We start from the raw sequence: 22,433 nt of genomic DNA on the forward strand, positions 1-22,433 counted from the left end.
GTGCCCTCTGTGCACGCAGAGAGGGCAAGGCGAGGGCTGCGCAGAGCAGGGCGCTGAGTAGGGCTGGCTGGGCAAAGGGCAAGCGGTGGGCAGCGCGGGACAGGCGGTGGCTCTGGCCCCTCCAGCTCCAGGGCAGCCCTGACAACCGGGCACTGCTCGGCCGCGGCAGCTCCTCCTCGCTCCTGACACCTCTCCTTCCCACCGTGTCTTTCAGGCTCAGCTCTCTCACACCAAGATGTCTTGCTACGACCTGTGCCCACCAAAGACCAGCGTCGCCGTGCCACAGCCCATCGCTGAGAGCTGCAACGAGCTGTGCGCGCGCCAGTGCCCCGACTCCACGGCCTTCATCCAGCCGCCCCCCGTGGTGGTCACCTTCCCCGGCCCCATCCTCAGCTCCTTCCCCCAGCAAGCCGTGGTGGGCTCGTCCGGAGCACCCGCCTTTGGGGGCTCCCTGGGGCTGGGGGGCCTCTACGGGGCCGGGGCCACGCAGGGCTCGGGGGGCCTCTGCACCTTTGGCAGAGCCTACGCTGCTCCCGCCTGCAGCCCTTGCGTCCTGCCCCGCTACAGCAAGAAGCTCTGGGACACCTGTGGGCCCTGCTAGACACAGCCCCGAAGAACCCAGACACCCAGAGACACCTCAGCCTCACACCTCCTCACCTTTCTCCCCTCCTCCCCCTCTCTCCATGACACCTCTCTGCCGTGATCCTGCCCGTGCCCAGTTGTTCAGCTCCATCGTCATCCCGTAGGGCACTGGCTGCTCTCTCCAAGGACCACCGCCTGGAAGAAGCCTGAAGGAAGAGCTCTCTGGAATCTGGGGGGGACACCTGCCTGCCTCTTCCTTCTATGTCTCTCTCCACTGCAATAAAACACACCTGCATCCCACACCTGCCTCTCCGTTTGTCCTCTTGTGGCCAGCGTGTGCTGTGGGGCTCCCTCGCCCCACACGTGGTCCCCACCAGCCGGGCCAGGGCCATCTCTCAGCCCCAGCAGAGACAGACCCAGCTGCCTTTGGGGAGAGCCCCCAGCCCTGGCACCTCTGGCCACTCGCGCTCCTGCAGCTCATCTCCAAGGGTGCTGCCTGACCGCAGGCTGCTCCCGTGCCTGCAGGACATGCAGCCCTGGGGCGTTTGCAGACCTCCAGCCTCCCTGCGCCTGAGCGCGGCTGACCCAGGGGCTGGGAGCCATCCGGGAGCTATTCCTGCCATGGCTTCAAGCCCCTTTGTGACTCCACTGCTCTCCTCTGGCTCTGGGACAAAAAAATCTCTTCCACTTCTTTTTCCCTGTCCCCTTCACCTTTTTCACTCCTTCTTCTCTCCTTCTCCTTCCGCTTCTCCTTCCTTTTCCACCCTAGGTACCTTCTCCTTACATTTCCTCTTCTTTTACCTTTCCATTCCCATTCCCTTCCCATTCCTGTCCACCTTCCCCCTAACTCAACCCCTTCCCTCTTCTGCTTCACTTTCCCTTCATTACCCCTTCCACTTCCCCTTCCATTTCCACATCCCTTTCCCATCTCCAGCACAGACCAACACACTCCATGCTCCTCTGTTCTCTGCCGCAGACACAAAATCACACCAGTCACAGCCTCAGTACTGTGGCAGGAGCCTTTGCAGGCCATCGTGTCCCTCTGCCGCCTCCAGCTCCAGCAGTGCCACCCAGAGCCAGCTGCCCAGCACCACCTCCACACCACTTTTGCCTGTCTGCAAGGACGGGGTCTCCACAACCTCCCAGGGCAAGCGGGGCCAGTGCTCGGTCAGCCTCACAGTGAAAACAGCGTTTTGGGATGTTGAGGCAGAGTTCCTGTGTTTCACCTGGTGCCCATTGCCTCTCGTCCAGGCTCTGGACTCACCTAAAATGAGCATGGATCCATCTTCTTCATGCCTTCCCTTCAGGCCCGTATGGACATTGGTAAGCCTCTCAGAGCCTCCTCGATGCCAGAAGGAACAGCGCAACATTTCTCAAGCTCTCCGCAGAAGAGACAGGCTACCTGTTCCCTCACCATTTTCCTAGTTTAGACCCCGCTGGAAACTAAACACCACAGAGCAGCTCATTCACTCCACATCTGGTGGCATGGGAGAGAATCAGAGGGGTAAAAGGGAGAAAGCTCGTGGGTGGAGATCAAGACAGTTTGATGAGTAAAGCAGAAGTCGTGCACACAGGCAAAACAAAACAAGGAATTAATTCGCTACTTCCCATCAGCAACAGGTCACCCAGGCATCTCCATCATGCATAAAGGCTGCTTTGGAAGACAAACACCATCCGTCCAACACCTCCCCCCTTCCTTCTTCTTCCCCAGATTTCTACTGCTCTGCATGACATCGTAAGGTATGGAATATCCCTTTGGTCAGCTGGGTTCAGCTGTCGTGGCTTTGTTCCCTTTCATCTTCTTGTGCATCCCCATCCCACTCGTTGGCGGGGTGGTGGGAGAGGCAGAAAAGGCCTGGACTCTGTGCAGGCACTGCTCAGCAATACTGAAAATGTCCCAGTATTATCAACACCGTTTTCAGAACAAATTGAAAACTTAGCTCCATATTGGCTACTCTGAAGAAAATTAACTCTGTCCAAGCCAAAATAAACAGAATCCTCTGCATGAACCCTCGCTCTCCTCAAACCACCCACCCGCACCAGGCCTGGGAGTCTCAGGACCAGTGTTTCCACTCCCACAGCTGACGGGCCCCAACCACCGGGGGATTCTGAACTTGGAACAAGGAGGGAGGGAGACAGGACTTGCATGCAGGAAACCTTTATTGTGCCCAGAGGGGCAGGAGAGATTGTCAGAGAGACGGTGGGCGAGACCCAGAGAGGCTGCATGCCCCGTGCTGGGGCAGGCAGAGGGCTCTTCTCCACAGCATCGCTTCAGGCTCCACGTGCCCCCTTGAGGCAGCATTCCGCATCCCGAGGACTCGGCCCATGAGCCCCGCAGAGCCTTTGGGGTGCAGGTGGTGCCCCGTGCACCAGCTGGGAGGAGAGGGCAGGGGAGGAGAGCAGAGGGCAGGAGAAGAGGGCAGGGAAGGGCCACGGGTGTGCGGCACTGCCCCTGCCCCGGCGTTGGCTGGGGCTGCTCAGCACTGCTCAGTGCCGCGTGCCCGCCAGCTCAGCCCTGCGTGGGTGGTGGTGGTGGCATTGGCGTCGGGTCTGGGGGCAGCGCGTGGGGCTGGGCTGTGTCTAGCAGGGCCCACAGGTGTCCCAGAGCTTCTTGCTGTAGCGGGGCAGGACGCAAGGGCTGCAGGCGGGAGCAGCGTAGGCTCTGCCAAAGGTGCAGAGGCCCCCCGAGCCCTGCGTGGCCCCGGCCCCGTAGAGGCCCCCCAGCCCCAGGGAGCCCCCAAAGGCGGGTGCTCCGGACGAGCCCACCACGGCTTGCTGGGGGAAGGAGCTGAGGATGGGGCCGGGGAAGGTGACCACCACGGGGGGCGGCTGGATGAAGGCCGTGGAGTCGGGGCACTGGCGCGCGCACAGCTCGTTGCAGCTCTCAGCGATGGGCTGTGGCACGGCGACGCTGGTCTTTGGTGGGCACAGGTCGTAGCAAGACATCTTGGTGCGGTCTGGGATGGTGCTCTGCAAGAGGGCAGAGATTGCAAGAGAGAGTCAGAGGGGAGAGCCCGAGGTGGAGGAGCCGGGACCGGAGGAGGGACCCAGGGGGAGAAGCGCTGGCAGACTTACCCTGTTCCCCAAGGAGAAGGTGGCCAGAGCAGTGGTTGGGAGAGCCTGGCAGAGGCAGAGCTTTTATAGCTGCCCTGCCATTGCTCAGCACGCGCTGGGCCAATGTGCAGAGGCGGCACTCCCTCCTGGCCAGGAAGATGGGGCTCTCCTCCTCCTGCCCCTCCCTGAGTCAGCATCCCCTCGCCACAGCACCACATGCCGCTTCCCAGCCTTTCCTCCCCTTCCTGCTCGGTGGGCTAAAGGACAGCAGGCATCTTTCTGCCACGGGTGCCCACTCCATGAGGGGGCCGTGCTCCTGCTGCTCCTGGCTGCCGGCCTTGTGCTCGGCGCTGGGGTGACATCTGTGCCCCGTGCCCGCATCCCAGTTCTGCTGGGGGAGAGCCGCCAACACCAGCAGGGCCAGCCCAGATGGGGGCTGCTGCTGTCGGGCCACCAGACACAGCTCCCAGCACCCATGGGGCAGCCCCTGCCCAGCGAAAGATGCCAGCCATGGGGGTCCCGTGACACTTGCGAGGGGTTGTCAGGGCTGGGGAAGGGCTGGCAGGAGCCTGTTCCCCATGGGCCCCGGTGGGCTCTGTGCTCCTTGCACCATGCACCTCGAGGAAGAGCACCAGGGCTGGTTCTCCCCCAGGCTTGCAGGGGGCGATGGCCAACGCCTGCAGGCGCCTGGAGGCCGGCTGCGTTGGACTGGTGAGTGATGCACGGTGCTGACCAAGCAGTGTCCGAGACGAGTGCCTTTGATTTGGCATTTCGTAACCTCTGCAGATAACAGCAACCCTACGTACGTCATGCGGACACTGGCATGCGGGAGCCCTTTGCAAGGCCGCCTTCTTTGCCAGCGCCACGACCCTGGGCTTCCTGCTGGCTCTGCAATGAAAGCTTGGGGCCACCCCAAGACCAAGCCCTTGGGCAAGAGCGATGGCATTCCGCGTGCTGTCACTCAGCCTTTGTCACGCTGCGTGCCCTCTTACGCAGCGAGCTGATGAAGAGAGCGGTGCTCGTTTGGCCCATGAGGTGGCAGCTGGCAAGCGTGCGAGCTGGGTAATTGCAGGGGCTGATAGAGCGGGTTGGGGCTGCTGAGGAAACGATGTCAGCAAAACAGCCCCACGCCACGCAGGGAGGAGGCAGGGGCTGTTCTGCCACGGGCCACGTGCCCCCAGCGTGGCCAGCTCCTCCCCGCCCTCCCCGGCCCCGCATAAAAGGGCTGCCCTCGCCGAGCACTGGCATCCACTGCTCCTGCCTCGCTCTGCTCAGGAAAAGGGTAGGTGTGTGCCGGTGGGTCTGTGCCTCGTCTGGCAGGGGCCGGCGTGGGGCCTCCCTGGCCAGGAGAGCTGTGGCGGCAGCGGGCGTGCTGGCAGCAGCCTTGGCCGGACAGGGCGGGCTGAGCTGCGGCACGAGGAGGAAGGAGCCCCGTGGCTGTGGCAGCCAGAGCCAGGCCCTGCACGGGCTCTCGGGGAGGCCTTGTGTGCCCTCTGTGCACGCAGAGAGGGCAAGGCGAGGGCTGCGCAGAGCAGGGCGCTGAGTAGGGCTGGCTGGGCAAAGGGCAAGCGGTGGGCAGCGCGGGACAGGCGGTGGCTCTGGCCCCTCCAGCTCCAGGGCAGCCCTGACAACCGGGCACTGCTCGGCCGCGGCAGCTCCTCCTCGCTCCTGACACCTCTCCTTCCCACCGTGTCTTTCAGGCTCAGCTCTCTCACACCAAGATGTCTTGCTACGACCTGTGCCCACCAAAGACCAGCGTCGCCGTGCCACAGCCCATCGCTGAGAGCTGCAACGAGCTGTGCGCGCGCCAGTGCCCCGACTCCACGGCCTTCATCCAGCCGCCCCCCGTGGTGGTCACCTTCCCCGGCCCCATCCTCAGCTCCTTCCCCCAGCAAGCCGTGGTGGGCTCGTCCGGAGCACCCGCCTTTGGGGGCTCCCTGGGGCTGGGGGGCCTCTACGGGGCCGGGGCCACGCAGGGCTCGGGGGGCCTCTGCACCTTTGGCAGAGCCTACGCTGCTCCCGCCTGCAGCCCTTGCGTCCTGCCCCGCTACAGCAAGAAGCTCTGGGACACCTGTGGGCCCTGCTAGACACAGCCCCGAAGAACCCAGACACCCAGAGACACCTCAGCCTCACACCTCCTCACCTTTCTCCCCTCCTCCCCCTCTCTCCATGACACCTCTCTGCCGTGATCCTGCCCGTGCCCAGTTGTTCAGCTCCATCGTCATCCCGTAGGGCACTGGCTGCTCTCTCCAAGGACCACCGCCTGGAAGAAGCCTGAAGGAAGAGCTCTCTGGAATCTGGGGGGGACACCTGCCTGCCTCTTCCTTCTATGTCTCTCTCCACTGCAATAAAACACACCTGCATCCCACACCTGCCTCTCCGTTTGTCCTCTTGTGGCCAGCGTGTGCTGTGGGGCTCCCTCGCCCCACACGTGGTCCCCACCAGCCGGGCCAGGGCCATCTCTCAGCCCCAGCAGAGACAGACCCAGCTGCCTTTGGGGAGAGCCCCCAGCCCTGGCACCTCTGGCCACTCGCGCTCCTGCAGCTCATCTCCAAGGGTGCTGCCTGACCGCAGGCTGCTCCCGTGCCTGCAGGACATGCAGCCCTGGGGCGTTTGCAGACCTCCAGCCTCCCTGCGCCTGAGCGCGGCTGACCCAGGGGCTGGGAGCCATCCGGGAGCTATTCCTGCCATGGCTTCAAGCCCCTTTGTGACTCCACTGCTCTCCTCTGGCTCTGGGACAAAAAAATCTCTTCCACTTCTTTTTCCCTGTCCCCTTCACCTTTTTCACTCCTTCTTCTCTCCTTCTCCTTCCGCTTCTCCTTCCTTTTCCACCCTAGGTACCTTCTCCTTACATTTCCTCTTCTTTTACCTTTCCATTCCCATTCCCTTCCCATTCCTGTCCACCTTCCCCCTAACTCAACCCCTTCCCTCTTCTGCTTCACTTTCCCTTCATTACCCCTTCCACTTCCCCTTCCATTTCCACATCCCTTTCCCATCTCCAGCACAGACCAACACACTCCATGCTCCTCTGTTCTCTGCCGCAGACACAAAATCACACCAGTCACAGCCTCAGTACTGTGGCAGGAGCCTTTGCAGGCCATCGTGTCCCTCTGCCGCCTCCAGCTCCAGCAGTGCCACCCAGAGCCAGCTGCCCAGCACCACCTCCACACCACTTTTGCCTGTCTGCAAGGACGGGGTCTCCACAACCTCCCAGGGCAAGCGGGGCCAGTGCTCGGTCAGCCTCACAGTGAAAACAGCGTTTTGGGATGTTGAGGCAGAGTTCCTGTGTTTCACCTGGTGCCCATTGCCTCTCGTCCAGGCTCTGGACTCACCTAAAATGAGCATGGATCCATCTTCTTCATGCCTTCCCTTCAGGCCCGTATGGACATTGGTAAGCCTCTCAGAGCCTCCTCGATGCCAGAAGGAACAGCGCAACATTTCTCAAGCTCTCCGCAGAAGAGACAGGCTACCTGTTCCCTCACCATTTTCCTAGTTTAGACCCCGCTGGAAACTAAACACCACAGAGCAGCTCATTCACTCCACATCTGGTGGCATGGGAGAGAATCAGAGGGGTAAAAGGGAGAAAGCTCGTGGGTGGAGATCAAGACAGTTTGATGAGTAAAGCAGAAGTCGTGCACACAGGCAAAACAAAACAAGGAATTAATTCGCTACTTCCCATCAGCAACAGGTCACCCAGGCATCTCCATCATGCATAAAGGCTGCTTTGGAAGACAAACACCATCCGTCCAACACCTCCCCCCTTCCTTCTTCTTCCCCAGATTTCTACTGCTCTGCATGACATCGTAAGGTATGGAATATCCCTTTGGTCAGCTGGGTTCAGCTGTCGTGGCTTTGTTCCCTTTCATCTTCTTGTGCATCCCCATCCCACTCGTTGGCGGGGTGGTGGGAGAGGCAGAAAAGGCCTGGACTCTGTGCAGGCACTGCTCAGCAATACTGAAAATGTCCCAGTATTATCAACACCGTTTTCAGAACAAATTGAAAACTTAGCTCCATATTGGCTACTCTGAAGAAAATTAACTCTGTCCAAGCCAAAATAAACAGAATCCTCTGCATGAACCCTCGCTCTCCTCAAACCACCCACCCGCACCAGGCCTGGGAGTCTCAGGACCAGTGTTTCCACTCCCACAGCTGACGGGCCCCAACCACCGGGGGATTCTGAACTTGGAACAAGGAGGGAGGGAGACAGGACTTGCATGCAGGAAACCTTTATTGTGCCCAGAGGGGCAGGAGAGATTGTCAGAGAGACGGTGGGCGAGACCCAGAGAGGCTGCATGCCCCGTGCTGGGGCAGGCAGAGGGCTCTTCTCCACAGCATCGCTTCAGGCTCCACGTGCCCCCTTGAGGCAGCATTCCGCATCCCGAGGACTCGGCCCATGAGCCCCGCAGAGCCTTTGGGGTGCAGGTGGTGCCCCGTGCACCAGCTGGGAGGAGAGGGCAGGGGAGGAGAGCAGAGGGCAGGAGAAGAGGGCAGGGAAGGGCCACGGGTGTGCGGCACTGCCCCTGCCCCGGCGTTGGCTGGGGCTGCTCAGCACTGCTCAGTGCCGCGTGCCCGCCAGCTCAGCCCTGCGTGGGTGGTGGTGGTGGCATTGGCGTCGGGTCTGGGGGCAGCGCGTGGGGCTGGGCTGTGTCTAGCAGGGCCCACAGGTGTCCCAGAGCTTCTTGCTGTAGCGGGGCAGGACGCAAGGGCTGCAGGCGGGAGCAGCGTAGGCTCTGCCAAAGGTGCAGAGGCCCCCCGAGCCCTGCGTGGCCCCGGCCCCGTAGAGGCCCCCCAGCCCCAGGGAGCCCCCAAAGGCGGGTGCTCCGGACGAGCCCACCACGGCTTGCTGGGGGAAGGAGCTGAGGATGGGGCCGGGGAAGGTGACCACCACGGGGGGCGGCTGGATGAAGGCCGTGGAGTCGGGGCACTGGCGCGCGCACAGCTCGTTGCAGCTCTCGGCGATGGGCTGTGGCACGGCGACGCTGGTCTTTGGTGGGCACAGGTCGTAGCAAGACATCTTGGTGCGGTCTGGGATGGTGCTCTGCAAGAGGGCAGAGATTGCAAGAGAGAGTCAGAGGGGAGAGCCCGAGGTGGAGGAGCCGGGACCGGAGGAGGGACCCAGGGGGAGAAGCGCTGGCAGACTTACCCTGTTCCCCAAGGAGAAGGTGGCCAGAGCAGTGGTTGGGAGAGCCTGGCAGAGGCAGAGCTTTTATAGCTGCCCTGCCATTGCTCAGCACGCGCTGGGCCAATGTGCAGAGGCGGCACTCCCTCCTGGCCAGGAAGATGGGGCTCTCCTCCTCCTGCCCCTCCCTGAGTCAGCATCCCCTCGCCACAGCACCACATGCCGCTTCCCAGCCTTTCCTCCCCTTCCTGCTCGGTGGGCTAAAGGACAGCAGGCATCTTTCTGCCACGGGTGCCCACTCCATGAGGGGGCCGTGCTCCTGCTGCTCCTGGCTGCCGGCCTTGTGCTCGGCGCTGGGGTGACATCTGTGCCCCGTGCCCGCATCCCAGTTCTGCTGGGGGAGAGCCGCCAACACCAGCAGGGCCAGCCCAGATGGGGGCTGCTGCTGTCGGGCCACCAGACACAGCTCCCAGCACCCATGGGGCAGCCCCTGCCCAGCGAAAGATGCCAGCCATGGGGGTCCCGTGACACTTGCGAGGGGTTGTCAGGGCTGGGGAAGGGCTGGCAGGAGCCTGTTCCCCATGGGCCCCGGTGGGCTCTGTGCTCCTTGCACCATGCACCTCGAGGAAGAGCACCAGGGCTGGTTCTCCCCCAGGCTTGCAGGGGGCGATGGCCAACGCCTGCAGGCGCCTGGAGGCCGGCTACGTTGGACTGGTGAGTGATGCACGGTGCTGACCAAGCAGTGTCCGAGACGAGTGCCTTTGATTTGGCATTTCGTAACCTCTGCAGATAACAGCAACCCTACGTACGTCATGCGGACACTGGCATGCGGGAGCCCTTTGCAAGGCCGCCTTCTTTGCCAGCGCCACGACCCTGGGCTTCCTGCTGGCTCTGCAATGAAAGCTTGGGGCCACCCCAAGACCAAGCCCTTGGGCAAGAGCGATGGCATTCCGCGTGCTGTCACTCAGCCTTTGTCACGCTGCGTGCCCTCTTACGCAGCGAGCTGATGAAGAGAGCGGTGCTCGTTTGGCCCATGAGGTGGCAGCTGGCAAGCGTGCGAGCGGGGTAATTGCAGGGGCTGATAGAGCGGGTTGGGGCTGCTGAGGAAACGATGTCAGCAAAACAGCCCCACGCCACGCAGGGAGGAGGCAGGGGCTGTTCTGCCACGGGCCACGTGCCCCCAGCGTGGCCAGCTCCTCCCCGCCCTCCCCGGCCCCGCATAAAAGGGCTGCCCTCGCCGAGCACTGGCATCCACTGCTCCTGCCTCGCTCTGCTCAGGAAAAGGGTAGGTGTGTGCCGGTGGGTCTGTGCCTCGTCTGGCAGGGGCCGGCGTGGGGCCTCCCTGGCCAGGAGAGCTGTGGCGGCAGCGGGCGTGCTGGCAGCAGCCTTGGCCGGACAGGGCGGGCTGAGCTGCGGCACGAGGAGGAAGGAGCCCCGTGGCTGTGGCAGCCAGAGCCAGGCCCTGCACGGGCTCTCGGGGAGGCCTTGTGTGCCCTCTGTGCACGCAGAGAGGGCAAGGCGAGGGCTGCGCAGAGCAGGGCGCTGAGTAGGGCTGGCTGGGCAAAGGGCAAGCGGTGGGCAGCGCGGGACAGGCGGTGGCTCTGGCCCCTCCAGCTCCAGGGCAGCCCTGACAACCGGGCACTGCTCGGCCGTGGCAGCTCCTCCTCGCTCCTGACACCTCTCCTTCCCACCGTGTCTTTCAGGCTCAGCTCTCTCACACCAAGATGTCTTGCTACGACCTGTGCCCACCAAAGACCAGCGTCGCCGTGCCACAGCCCATCGCTGAGAGCTGCAACGAGCTGTGCGCGCGCCAGTGCCCCGACTCCACGGCCTTCATCCAGCCGCCCCCCGTGGTGGTCACCTTCCCCGGCCCCATCCTCAGCTCCTTCCCCCAGCAAGCCGTGGTGGGCTCGTCCGGAGCACCCGCCTTTGGGGGCTCCCTGGGGCTGGGGGGCCTCTACGGGGCCGGGGCCACGCAGGGCTCGGGGGGCCTCTGCACCTTTGGCAGAGCCTACGCTGCTCCCGCCTGCAGCCCTTGCGTCCTGCCCCGCTACAGCAAGAAGCTCTGGGACACCTGTGGGCCCTGCTAGACACAGCCCCGAAGAACCCAGACACCCAGAGACACCTCAGCCTCACACCTCCTCGCCTTTCTCCCCTCCTCCCCCTCTCTCCATGACACCTCTCTGCCGTGATCCTGCCCGTGCCCAGTTGTTCAGCTCCATCGTCATCCCGTAGGGCACTGGCTGCTCTCTCCAAGGACCACCGCCTGGAAGAAGCCTGAAGGAAGAGCTCTCTGGAATCTGGGGGGGACACCTGCCTGCCTCTTCCTTCTATGTCTCTCTCCACTGCAATAAAACACACCTGCATCCCACACCTGCCTCTCCGTTTGTCCTCTTGTGGCCAGCGTGTGCTGTGGGGCTCCCTCGCCCCACACGTGGTCCCCACCAGCCGGGCCAGGGCCATCTCTCAGCCCCAGCAGAGACAGACCCAGCTGCCTTTGGGGAGAGCCCCCAGCCCTGGCACCTCTGGCCACTCACGCTCCTGCAGCTCATCTCCAAGGGTGCTGCCTGACCGCAGGCTGCTCCCGTGCCTGCAGGACATGCAGCCCTGGGGCGTTTGCAGACCTCCAGCCTCCCTGCGCCTGAGCGCGGCTGACCCAGGGGCTGGGAGCCATCCGGGAGCTATTCCTGCCATGGCTTCAAGCCCCTTTGTGACTCCACTGCTCTCCTCTGGCTCTGGGACAAAAAAATCTCTTCCACTTCTTTTTCCCTGTCCCCTTCACCTTTTTCACTCCTTCTTCTCTCCTTCTCCTTCCGCTTCTCCTTCCTTTTCCACCCTAGGTACCTTCTCCTTACATTTCCTCTTCTTTTACCTTTCCATTCCCATTCCCTTCCCATTCCTGTCCACCTTCCCCCTAACTCAACCCCTTCCCTCTTCTGCTTCACTTTCCCTTCATTACCCCTTCCACTTCCCCTTCCATTTCCACATCCCTTTCCCATCTCCAGCACAGACCAACACACTCCATGCTCCTCTGTTCTCTGCCGCAGACACAAAATCACACCAGTCACAGCCTCAGTACTGTGGCAGGAGCCTTTGCAGGCCATCGTGTCCCTCTGCCGCCTCCAGCTCCAGCAGTGCCACCCAGAGCCAGCTGCCCAGCACCACCTCCACACCACTTTTGCCTGTCTGCAAGGACGGGGTCTCCACAACCTCCCAGGGCAAGCGGGGCCAGTGCTCGGTCAGCCTCACAGTGAAAACAGCGTTTTGGGATGTTGAGGCAGAGTTCCTGTGTTTCACCTGGTGCCCATTGCCTCTCGTCCAGGCTCTGGACTCACCTAAAATGAGCATGGATCCATCTTCTTCATGCCTTCCCTTCAGGCCCGTATGGACATTGGTAAGCCTCTCAGAGCCTCCTCGATGCCAGAAGGAACAGCGCAACATTTCTCAAGCTCTCCGCAGAAGAGACAGGCTACCTGTTCCCTCACCATTTTCCTAGTTTAGACCCCGCTGGAAACTAAACACCACAGAGCAGCTCATTCACTCCACATCTGGTGGCATGGGAGAGAATCAGAGGGGTAAAAGGGAGAAAGCTCGTGGGTGGAGATCAAGACAGTTTGATGAGTAAAGCAGAAGTCGTGCACACAGGCAAAACAAAACAAGGAATTAATTCGCTACTTCCCATCAGCAACAGGTCACCCAGGCATCTCCATCATGCATAAAGGCTGCTTTGGAAGACAAACACCATCCGTCCAACACCTCCCCCCTTCCTTCTTCTTCCCCAGATTTCTACTGCTCTGCATGACATCGTAAGGTATGGAATATCCCTTTGGTCAGCTGGGTTCAGCTGTCGTGGCTTTGTTCCCTTTCATCTTCTTGTGCATCCCCATCCCACTCGTTGGCGGGGTGGTGGGAGAGGCAGAAAAGGCCTGGACTCTGTGCAGGCACTGCTCAGCAATACTGAAAATGTCCCAGTATTATCAACACCGTTTTCAGAACAAATTGAAAACTTAGCTCCATATTGGCTACTCTGAAGAAAATTAACTCTGTCCAAGCCAAAATAAACAGAATCCTCTGCATGAACCCTCGCTCTCCTCAAACCACCCACCCGCACCAGGCCTGGGAGTCTCAGGACCAGTGTTTCCACTCCCACAGCTGACGGGCCCCAACCACCGGGGGATTCTGAACTTGGAACAAGGAGGGAGGGAGACAGGACTTGCATGCAGGAAACCTTTATTGTGCCCAGAGGGGCAGGAGAGATTGTCAGAGAGACGGTGGGCGAGACCCAGAGAGGCTGCATGCCCCGTGCTGGGGCAGGCAGAGGGCTCTTCTCCACAGCATCGCTTCAGGCTCCACGTGCCCCCTTGAGGCAGCATTCCGCATCCCGAGGACTCGGCCCATGAGCCCCGCAGAGCCTTTGGGGTGCAGGTGGTGCCCCGTGCACCAGCTGGGAGGAGAGGGCAGGGGAGGAGAGCAGAGGGCAGGAGAAGAGGGCAGGGAAGGGCCACGGGTGTGCGGCACTGCCCCTGCCCCGGCGTTGGCTGGGGCTGCTCAGCACTGCTCAGTGCCGCGTGCCCGCCAGCTCAGCCCTGCGTGGGTGGTGGTGGTGGCATTGGCGTCGGGTCTGGGGGCAGCGCGTGGGGCTGGGCTGTGTCTAGCAGGGCCCACAGGTGTCCCAGAGCTTCTTGCTGTAGCGGGGCAGGACGCAAGGGCTGCAGGCGGGAGCAGCGTAGGCTCTGCCAAAGGTGCAGAGGCCCCCCGAGCCCTGCGTGGCCCCGGCCCCGTAGAGGCCCCCCAGCCCCAGGGAGCCCCCAAAGGCGGGTGCTCCGGACGAGCCCACCACGGCTTGCTGGGGGAAGGAGCTGAGGATGGGGCCGGGGAAGGTGACCACCACGGGGGGCGGCTGGATGAAGGCCGTGGAGTCGGGGCACTGGCGCGCGCACAGCTCGTTGCAGCTCTCGGCGATGGGCTGTGGCACGGCGACGCTGGTCTTTGGTGGGCACAGGTCGTAGCAAGACATCTTGGTGCGGTCTGGGATGGTGCTCTGCAAGAGGGCAGAGATTGCAAGAGAGAGTCAGAGGGGAGAGCCCGAGGTGGAGGAGCCGGGACCGGAGGAGGGACCCAGGGGGAGAAGCGCTGGCAGACTTACCCTGTTCCCCAAGGAGAAGGTGGCCAGAGCAGTGGTTGGGAGAGCCTGGCAGAGGCAGAGCTTTTATAGCTGCCCTGCCATTGCTCAGCACGCGCTGGGCCAATGTGCAGAGGCGGCACTCCCTCCTGGCCAGGAAGATGGGGCTCTCCTCCTCCTGCCCCTCCCTGAGTCAGCATCCCCTCGCCACAGCACCACATGCCGCTTCCCAGCCTTTCCTCCCCTTCCTGCTCGGTGGGCTAAAGGACAGCAGGCATCTTTCTGCCACGGGTGCCCACTCCATGAGGGGGCCGTGCTCCTGCTGCTCCTGGCTGCCGGCCTTGTGCTCGGCGCTGGGGTGACATCTGTGCCCCGTGCCCGCATCCCAGTTCTGCTGGGGGAGAGCCGCCAACACCAGCAGGGCCAGCCCAGATGGGGGCTGCTGCTGTCGGGCCACCAGACACAGCTCCCAGCACCCATGGGGCAGCCCCTGCCCAGCGAAAGATGCCAGCCATGGGGGTCCCGTGACACTTGCGAGGGGTTGTCAGGGCTGGGGAAGGGCTGGCAGGAGCCTGTTCCCCATGGGCCCCGGTGGGCTCTGTGCTCCTTGCACCATGCACCTCGAGGAAGAGCACCAGGGCTGGTTCTCCCCCAGGCTTGCAGGGGGCGATGGCCAACGCCTGCAGGCGCCTGGAGGCCGGCTACGTTGGACTGGTGAGTGATGCACGGTGCTGACCAAGCAGTGTCCGAGACGAGTGCCTTTGATTTGGCATTTCGTAACCTCTGCAGATAACAGCAACCCTACGTACGTCATGCGGACACTGGCATGCGGGAGCCCTTTGCAAGGCCGCCTTCTTTGCCAGCGCCACGACCCTGGGCTTCCTGCTGGCTCTGCAATGAAAGCTTGGGGCCACCCCAAGACCAAGCCCTTGGGCAAGAGCGATGGCATTCCGCGTGCTGTCACTCAGCCTTTGTCACGCTGCGTGCCCTCTTACGCAGCGAGCTGATGAAGAGAGCGGTGCTCGTTTGGCCCATGAGGTGGCAGCTGGCAAGCGTGCGAGCGGGGTAATTGCAGGGGCTGATAGAGCGGGTTGGGGCTGCTGAGGAAACGATGTCAGCAAAACAGCCCCACGCCACGCAGGGAGGAGGCAGGGGCTGTTCTGCCACGGGCCACGTGCCCCCAGCGTGGCCAGCTCCTCCCCGCCCTTCCCGGCCCCGCATAAAAGGGCTGCCCTCGCCGAGCACTGGCATCCACTGCTCCTGCCTCGCTCTGCTCAGGAAAAGGGTAGGTGTGTGCCGGTGGGTCTGTGCCTCGTCTGGCAGGGGCCGGCGTGGGGCCTCCCTGGCCAGGAGAGCTGTGGCGGCAGCGGGCGTGCTGGCAGCAGCCTTGGCCGGACAGGGCGGGCTGAGCTGCGGCACGAGGAGGAAGGAGCCCCGTGGCTGTGGCAGCCAGAGCCAGGCCCTGCACGGGCTCTCGGGGAGGCCTTGTGTGCCCTCTGTGCACGCAGAGAGGGCAAGGCGAGGGCTGCGCAGAGCAGGGCGCTGAGTAGGGCTGGCTGGGCAAAGGGCAAGCGGTGGGCAGCGCGGGACAGGCGGTGGCTCTGGCCCCTCCAGCTCCAGGGCAGCCCTGACAACCGGGCACTGCTCGGCCGCGGCAGCTCCTCCTCGCTCCTGACACCTCTCCTTCCCACCGTGTCTTTCAGGCTCAGCTCTCTCACACCAAGATGTCTTGCTACGACCTGTGCCCACCAAAGACCAGCGTCGCCGTGCCACAGCCCATCGCTGAGAGCTGCAACGAGCTGTGCGCGCGCCAGTGCCCCGACTCCACGGCCTTCATCCAGCCGCCCCCCGTGGTGGTCACCTTCCCCGGCCCCATCCTCAGCTCCTTCCCCCAGCAAGCCGTGGTGGGCTCGTCCGGAGCACCCGCCTTTGGGGGCTCCCTGGGGCTGGGGGGCCTCTACGGGGCCGGGGCCACGCAGGGCTCGGGGGGCCTCTGCACCTTTGGCAGAGCCTACGCTGCTCCCGCCTGCAGCCCTTGCGTCCTGCCCCGCTACAGCAAGAAGCTCTGGGACACCTGTGGGCCCTGCTAGACACAGCCCCGAAGAACCCAGACACCCAGAGACACCTCAGCCTCACACCTCCTTGCCTTTCTCCCCTCCTCCCCCTCTCTCCATGACACCTCTCTGCCGTGATCCTGCCCGTGCCCAGTTGTTCAGCTCCATCGTCATCCCGTAGGGCACTGGCTGCTCTCTCCAAGGACCACCGCCTGGAAGAAGCCTGAAGGAAGAGCTCTCTGGAATCTGGGGGGGACACCTGCCTGCCTCTTCCTTCTATGTCTCTCTCCACTGCAATAAAACACACCTGCATCCCACACCTGCCTCTCCGTTTGTCCTCTTGTGGCCAGCGTGTGCTGTGGGGCTCCCTCGCCCCACACGTGGTCCCCACCAGCCGGGCCAGGGCCATCTCTCAGCCCCAGCAGAGACAGACCCAGCTGCCTTTGGGGAGAGCCCCCAGCCCTGGCACCTCTGGCCACTCGCGCTCCTGCAGCTCATCTCCAAGGGTGCTGCCTGACCGCAGGCTGCTCCCGTGCCTGCAGGACATGCAGCCCTGGGGCGTTTGCAGACCTCCAGCCTCCCTGCGCCTGAGCGCGGCTGACCCAGGGGCTGGGAGCCATCCGGGAGCTATTCCTGCCATGGCTTCAAGCCCCTTTGTGACTCCACTGCTCTCCTCTGGCTCTGGGACAAAAAAATCTCTTCCACTTCTTTTTCCCTGTCCCCTTCACCTTTTTCACTCCTTCTTCTCTCCTTCTCCTTCCGCTTCTCCTTCCTTTTCCACCCTAGGTACCTTCTCCTTACATTTCCTCTTCTTTTACCTTTCCATTCCCATTCCCTTCCCATTCCTGTCCACCTTCCCCCTAACTCAACCCCTTCCCTCTTCTGCTTCACTTTCCCTTCATTACCCCTTCCACTTCCCCTTCCATTTCCACATCCCTTTCCCATCTCCAGCACAGACCAACACACTCCATGCTCCTCTGTTCTCTGCCGCAGACACAAAATCACACCAGTCACAGCCTCAGTACTGTGGCAGGAGCCTTTGCAGGCCATCGTGTCCCTCTGCCGCCTCCAGCTCCAGCAGTGCCACCCAGAGCCAGCTGCCCAGCACCACCTCCACACCACTTTTGCCTGTCTGCAAGGACGGGGTCTCCACAACCTCCCAGGGCAAGCGGGGCCAGTGCTCGGTCAGCCTCACAGTGAAAACAGCGTTTTGGGATGTTGAGGCAGAGTTCCTGTGTTTCACCTGGTGCCCATTGCCTCTCGTCCAGGCTCTGGACTCACCTAAAATGAGCATGGATCCATCTTCTTCATGCCTTCCCTTCAGGCCCGTATGGACATTGGTAAGCCTCTCAGAGCCTCCTCGATGCCAGAAGGAACAGCGCAACATTTCTCAAGCTCTCCGCAGAAGAGACAGGCTACCTGTTCCCTCACCATTTTCCTAGTTTAGACCCCGCTGGAAACTAAACACCACAGAGCAGCTCATTCACTCCACATCTGGTGGCATGGGAGAGAATCAGAGGGGTAAAAGGGAGAAAGCTCGTGGGTGGAGATCAAGACAGTTTGATGAGTAAAGCAGAAGTCGTGCACACAGGCAAAACAAAACAAGGAATTAATTCGCTACTTCCCATCAGCAACAGGTCACCCAGGCATCTCCATCATGCATAAAGGCTGCTTTGGAAGACAAACACCATCCGTCCAACACCTCCCCCCTTCCTTCTTCTTCCCCAGATTTCTACTGCTCTGCATGACATCGTAAGGTATGGAATATCCCTTTGGTCAGCTGGGTTCAGCTGTCGTGGCTTTGTTCCCTTTCATCTTCTTGTGCATCCCCATCCCACTCGTTGGCGGGGTGGTGGGAGAGGCAGAAAAGGCCTGGACTCTGTGCAGGCACTGCTCAGCAATACTGAAAATGTCCCAGTATTATCAACACCGTTTTCAGAACAAATTGAAAACTTAGCTCCATATTGGCTACTCTGAAGAAAATTAACTCTGTCCAAGCCAAAATAAACAGAATCCTCTGCATGAACCCTCGCTCTCCTCAAACCACCCACCCGCACCAGGCCTGGGAGTCTCAGGACCAGTGTTTCCACTCCCACAGCTGACGGGCCCCAACCACCGGGGGATTCTGAACTTGGAACAAGGAGGGAGGGAGACAGGACTTGCATGCAGGAAACCTTTATTGTGCCCAGAGGGGCAGGAGAGATTGTCAGAGAGACGGTGGGCGAGACCCAGAGAGGCTGCATGCCCCGTGCTGGGGCAGGCAGAGGGCTCTTCTCCACAGCATCGCTTCAGGCTCCACGTGCCCCCTTGAGGCAGCATTCCGCATCCCGAGGACTCGGCCCATGAGCCCCGCAGAGCCTTTGGGGTGCAGGTGGTGCCCCGTGCACCAGCTGGGAGGAGAGGGCAGGGGAGGAGAGCAGAGGGCAGGAGAAGAGGGCAGGGAAGGGCCACGGGTGTGCGGCACTGCCCCTGCCCCGGCGTTGGCTGGGGCTGCTCAGCACTGCTCAGTGCCGCGTGCCCGCCAGCTCAGCCCTGCGTGGGTGGTGGTGGTGGCATTGGCGTCGGGTCTGGGGGCAGCGCGTGGGGCTGGGCTGTGTCTAGCAGGGCCCACAGGTGTCCCAGAGCTTCTTGCTGTAGCGGGGCAGGACGCAAGGGCTGCAGGCGGGAGCAGCGTAGGCTCTGCCAAAGGTGCAGAGGCCCCCCGAGCCCTGCGTGGCCCCGGCCCCGTAGAGGCCCCCCAGCCCCAGGGAGCCCCCAAAGGCGGGTGCTCCGGACGAGCCCACCACGGCTTGCTGGGGGAAGGAGCTGAGGATGGGGCCGGGGAAGGTGACCACCACGGGGGGCGGCTGGATGAAGGCCGTGGCCACAGGCCCAGCGCTGACAGCTGCATCGTTGCAGCTCTCAGCGATGGGCTGTGGCACGGCGACGCTGGTCTTTGGTGGGCACAGGTCGTAGCAAGACATCTTGGTGCGGTCTGGGATGGTGCTCTGCAAGAGGGCAGAGATTGCAAGAGAGAGTCAGAGGGGAGAGCCCGAGGTGGAGGAGCCGGGACCGGAGGAGGGACCCAGGGGGAGAAGCGCTGGCAGACTTACCCTGTTCCCCAAGGAGAAGGTGGCCAGAGCAGTGGTTGGGAGAGCCTGGCAGAGGCAGAGCTTTTATAGCTGCCCTGCCATTGCTCAGCACGCGCTGGGCCAATGTGCAGAGGCGGCACTCCCTCCTGGCCAGGAAGATGGGGCTCTCCTCCTCCTGCCCCTCCCTGAGTCAGCATCCCCTCGCCACAGCACCACATGCCGCTTCCCAGCCTTTCCTCCCCTTCCTGCTCGGTGGGCTAAAGGACAGCAGGCATCTTTCTGCCACGGGTGCCCACTCCATGAGGGGGCCGTGCTCCTGCTGCTCCTGGCTGCCGGCCTTGTGCTCGGCGCTGGGGTGACATCTGTGCCCCGTGCCCGCATCCCAGTTCTGCTGGGGGAGAGCCGCCAACACCAGCAGGGCCAGCCCAGATGGGGGCTGCTGCTGTCGGGCCACCAGACACAGCTCCCAGCACCCATGGGGCAGCCCCTGCCCAGCGAAAGATGCCAGCCATGGGGGTCCCGTGACACTTGCGAGGGGTTGTCAGGGCTGGGGAAGGGCTGGCAGGAGCCTGTTCCCCATGGGCCCCGGTGGGCTCTGTGCTCCTTGCACCATGCACCTCGAGGAAGAGCACCAGGGCTGGTTCTCCCCCAGGCTTGCAGGGGGCGATGGCCAACGCCTGCAGGCGCCTGGAGGCCGGCTACGTTGGACTGGTGAGTGATGCACGGTGCTGACCAAGCAGTGTCCGAGACGAGTGCCTTTGATTTGGCATTTCGTAACCTCTGCAGATAACAGCAACCCTACGTACGTCATGCGGACACTGGCATGCGGGAGCCCTTTGCAAGGCCGCCTTCTTTGCCAGCGCCACGACCCTGGGCTTCCTGCTGGCTCTGCAATGAAAGCTTGGGGCCACCCCAAGACCAAGCCCTTGGGCAAGAGCGATGGCATTCCGCGTGCTGTCACTCAGCCTTTGTCACGCTGCGTGCCCTCTTACGCAGCGAGCTGATGAAGAGAGCGGTGCTCGTTTGGCCCATGAGGTGGCAGCTGGCAAGCGTGCGAGCGGGGTAATTGCAGGGGCTGATAGAGCGGGTTGGGGCTGCTGAGGAAACGATGTCAGCAAAACAGCCCCACGCCACGCAGGGAGGAGGCAGGGGCTGTTCTGCCACGGGCCACGTGCCCCCAGCGTGGCCAGCTCCTCCCCGCCCTCCCCGGCCCCGCATAAAAGGGCTGCCCTCGCCGAGCACTGGCATCCACTGCTCCTGCCTCGCTCTGCTCAGGAAAAGGGTAGGTGTGTGCCGGTGGGTCTGTGCCTCGTCTGGCAGGGGCCGGCGTGGGGCCTCCCTGGCCAGGAGAGCTGTGGCGGCAGCGGGCGTGCTGGCAGCAGCCTTGGCCGGACAGGGCGGGCTGAGCTGCGGCACGAGGAGGAAGGAGCCCCGTGGCTGTGGCAGCCAGAGCCAGGCCCTGCACAGGCTCTCGGGGAGGCCTTGTGTGCCCTCTGTGCACGCAGAGAGGGCAAGGCGAGGGCTGCGCAGAGCAGGGCGCTGAGTAGGGCTGGCTGGGCAAAGGGCAAGCGGTGGGCAGCGCGGGACAGGCGGTGGCTCTGGCCCCTCCAGCTCCAGGGCAGCCCTGACAACCGGGCACTGCTCGGCCGCGGCAGCTCCTCCTCGCTCCTGACACCTCTCCTTCCCACCGTGTCTTTCAGGCTCAGCTCTCTCACACCAAGATGTCTTGCTACGACCTGTGCCCACCAAAGACCAGCGTCGCCGTGCCACAGCCCATCGCTGAGAGCTGCAACGAGCTGTGCGCGCGCCAGTGCCCCGACTCCACGGCCTTCATCCAGCCGCCCCCCGTGGTGGTCACCTTCCCCGGCCCCATCCTCAGCTCCTTCCCCCAGCAAGCCGTGGTGGGCTCGTCCGGAGCACCCGCCTTTGGGGGCTCCCTGGGGCTGGGGGGCCTCTACGGGGCCGGGGCCACGCAGGGCTCGGGGGGCCTCTGCACCTTTGGCAGAGCCTACGCTGCTCCCGCCTGCAGCCCTTGCGTCCTGCCCCGCTACAGCAAGAAGCTCTGGGACACCTGTGGGCCCTGCTAGACACAGCCCCGAAGAACCCAGACACCCAGAGACACCTCAGCCTCACACCTCCTCGCCTTTCTCCCCTCCTCTCTCTCCATGACACCTCTCTGCCATGATCCTGCCCGTGCCCAGTTGTTCAGCTCCATCGTCATCCCGTAGGGCACTGGCTGCTCTCTCCAAGGACCACCGCCTGGAAGAAGCCTGAAGGAAGAGCTCTCCGGAATCTGGGGGGGACACCTGCCTGCCTCTTCCTTCTATGTCTCTCTCCACTGCAATAAAACACACCTGCATCCCACACCTGCCTCTCCGTTTGTCCTCTTGTGGCCAGCGTGGGCTGTGGGGCTCCCTCGCCCCACACGTGGTCCCCACCAGCCGGGCCAGGGCCATCTCTCAGCCCCAGCAGAGACAGACCCAGCTGCCTTTGGGGAGAGCCCCCAGCCCTGGCACCTCTGGCCACTCGCGCTCCTGCAGCTCATCTCCAAGGGTGCTGCCTGACCGCAGGCTGCTCCCGTGCCTGCAGGACATGCAGCCCTGGGGCGTTTGCAGACCTCCAGCCTCCCTGCGCCTGAGCGCGGCTGACCCAGGGGCTGGGAGCCATCCGGGAGCTATTCCTGCCATGGCTTCAAGCCCCTTTGTGACTCCACTGCTCTCCTCTGGCTCTGGGACAAAAAAATCTCTTCCACTTCTTTTTCCCTGTCCCCTTCACCTTTTTCACTCCTTCTTCTCTCCTTCTCCTTCCGCTTCTCCTTCCTTTTCCACCCTAGGTACCTTCTCCTTACATTTCCTCTTCTTTTACCTTTCCATTCCCATTCCCTTCCCATTCCTGTCCACCTTCCCCCTAACTCAACCCCTTCCCTCTTCTGCTTCACTTTCCCTTCATTACCCCTTCCACTTCCCCTTCCATTTCCACATCCCTTTCCCATCTCCAGCACAGACCAACACACTCCATGCTCCTCTGTTCTCTGCCGCAGACACAAAATCACACCAGTCACAGCCTCAGTACTGTGGCAGGAGCCTTTGCAGGCCATCGTGTCCCTCTGCCGCCTCCAGCTCCAGCAGTGCCACCCAGAGCCAGCTGCCCAGCACCACCTCCACACCACTTTTGCCTGTCTGCAAGGACGGGGTCTCCACAACCTCCCAGGGCAAGCGGGGCCAGTGCTCGGTCAGCCTCACAGTGAAAACAGCGTTTTGGGATGTTGAGGCAGAGTTCCTGTGTTTCACCTGGTGCCCATTGCCTCTCGTCCAGGCTCTGGACTCACCTAAAATGAGCATGGATCCATCTTCTTCATGCCTTCCCTTCAGGCCCGTATGGACATTGGTAAGCCTCTCAGAGCCTCCTCGATGCCAGAAGGAACAGCGCAA

At 62.6% G+C, this 22,433-nt stretch overlaps 9 protein-coding genes across 9 annotated transcripts; 5 read left to right on the top strand and 4 right to left on the bottom strand.

Annotated features, from left to right (window-relative positions):
• Positions 1-235: 235 nt before the first annotated feature.
• LOC309684619 (feather keratin 3-like) lies at positions 236-601 on the top strand (the record flags this gene model as incomplete). Its single annotated transcript, XM_082500493.1, has 1 exon — positions 236-601. The coding sequence occupies one exon, from the start codon at positions 236-238 to the stop codon at positions 599-601; it is 366 nt and encodes a 121-aa protein (XP_082356619.1).
• Positions 602-3,162: 2,561 nt separating this feature from the next.
• Positions 3,163-3,528, bottom strand: LOC309684622 (feather keratin 3-like; the record flags this gene model as incomplete). The annotated part of the gene is made up of 1 exon (XM_082500496.1): positions 3,163-3,528. One exon carries the CDS (start codon positions 3,526-3,528, stop codon positions 3,163-3,165), a length of 366 nt encoding a protein of 121 aa, XP_082356622.1.
• Positions 3,529-5,357: 1,829 nt separating this feature from the next.
• LOC309684618 (feather keratin 3-like) lies at positions 5,358-5,723 on the top strand (the record flags this gene model as incomplete). The annotated part of the gene is made up of 1 exon (XM_082500492.1): positions 5,358-5,723. One exon carries the CDS (start codon positions 5,358-5,360, stop codon positions 5,721-5,723), a length of 366 nt encoding a protein of 121 aa, XP_082356618.1.
• Positions 5,724-8,284: 2,561 nt separating this feature from the next.
• Positions 8,285-8,650, bottom strand: LOC309684625 (feather keratin 3-like; the record flags this gene model as incomplete). Its single annotated transcript, XM_082500498.1, has 1 exon — positions 8,285-8,650. The coding sequence occupies one exon, from the start codon at positions 8,648-8,650 to the stop codon at positions 8,285-8,287; it is 366 nt and encodes a 121-aa protein (XP_082356624.1).
• A 1,829-nt stretch (positions 8,651-10,479) lies between these two features.
• On the top strand, positions 10,480-10,845 carry LOC309684626 (feather keratin 3-like; the record flags this gene model as incomplete). Its single annotated transcript, XM_082500499.1, has 1 exon — positions 10,480-10,845. One exon carries the CDS (start codon positions 10,480-10,482, stop codon positions 10,843-10,845), a length of 366 nt encoding a protein of 121 aa, XP_082356625.1.
• A 2,561-nt stretch (positions 10,846-13,406) lies between these two features.
• Positions 13,407-13,772, bottom strand: LOC309684624 (feather keratin 3-like; the record flags this gene model as incomplete). The annotated part of the gene is made up of 1 exon (XM_082500497.1): positions 13,407-13,772. One exon carries the CDS (start codon positions 13,770-13,772, stop codon positions 13,407-13,409), a length of 366 nt encoding a protein of 121 aa, XP_082356623.1.
• A 1,829-nt stretch (positions 13,773-15,601) lies between these two features.
• Positions 15,602-15,967, top strand: LOC309684616 (feather keratin 3-like; the record flags this gene model as incomplete). Its single annotated transcript, XM_082500490.1, has 1 exon — positions 15,602-15,967. The coding sequence occupies one exon, from the start codon at positions 15,602-15,604 to the stop codon at positions 15,965-15,967; it is 366 nt and encodes a 121-aa protein (XP_082356616.1).
• A 2,561-nt stretch (positions 15,968-18,528) lies between these two features.
• Positions 18,529-18,894, bottom strand: LOC309684621 (scale keratin-like; the record flags this gene model as incomplete). Its single annotated transcript, XM_082500495.1, has 1 exon — positions 18,529-18,894. The coding sequence occupies one exon, from the start codon at positions 18,892-18,894 to the stop codon at positions 18,529-18,531; it is 366 nt and encodes a 121-aa protein (XP_082356621.1).
• A 1,829-nt stretch (positions 18,895-20,723) lies between these two features.
• On the top strand, positions 20,724-21,089 carry LOC309684617 (feather keratin 3-like; the record flags this gene model as incomplete). The annotated part of the gene is made up of 1 exon (XM_082500491.1): positions 20,724-21,089. One exon carries the CDS (start codon positions 20,724-20,726, stop codon positions 21,087-21,089), a length of 366 nt encoding a protein of 121 aa, XP_082356617.1.
• Positions 21,090-22,433: the final 1,344 nt, after the last annotated feature.

The sequence above is a fragment of the Vanellus vanellus genome (assembly GCF_965231255.1).
Source record: "Vanellus vanellus genome assembly, contig: HAP1_SCAFFOLD_1718, whole genome shotgun sequence".
Lineage (NCBI taxonomy): Eukaryota > Metazoa > Chordata > Aves > Charadriiformes > Charadriidae > Vanellus > Vanellus vanellus.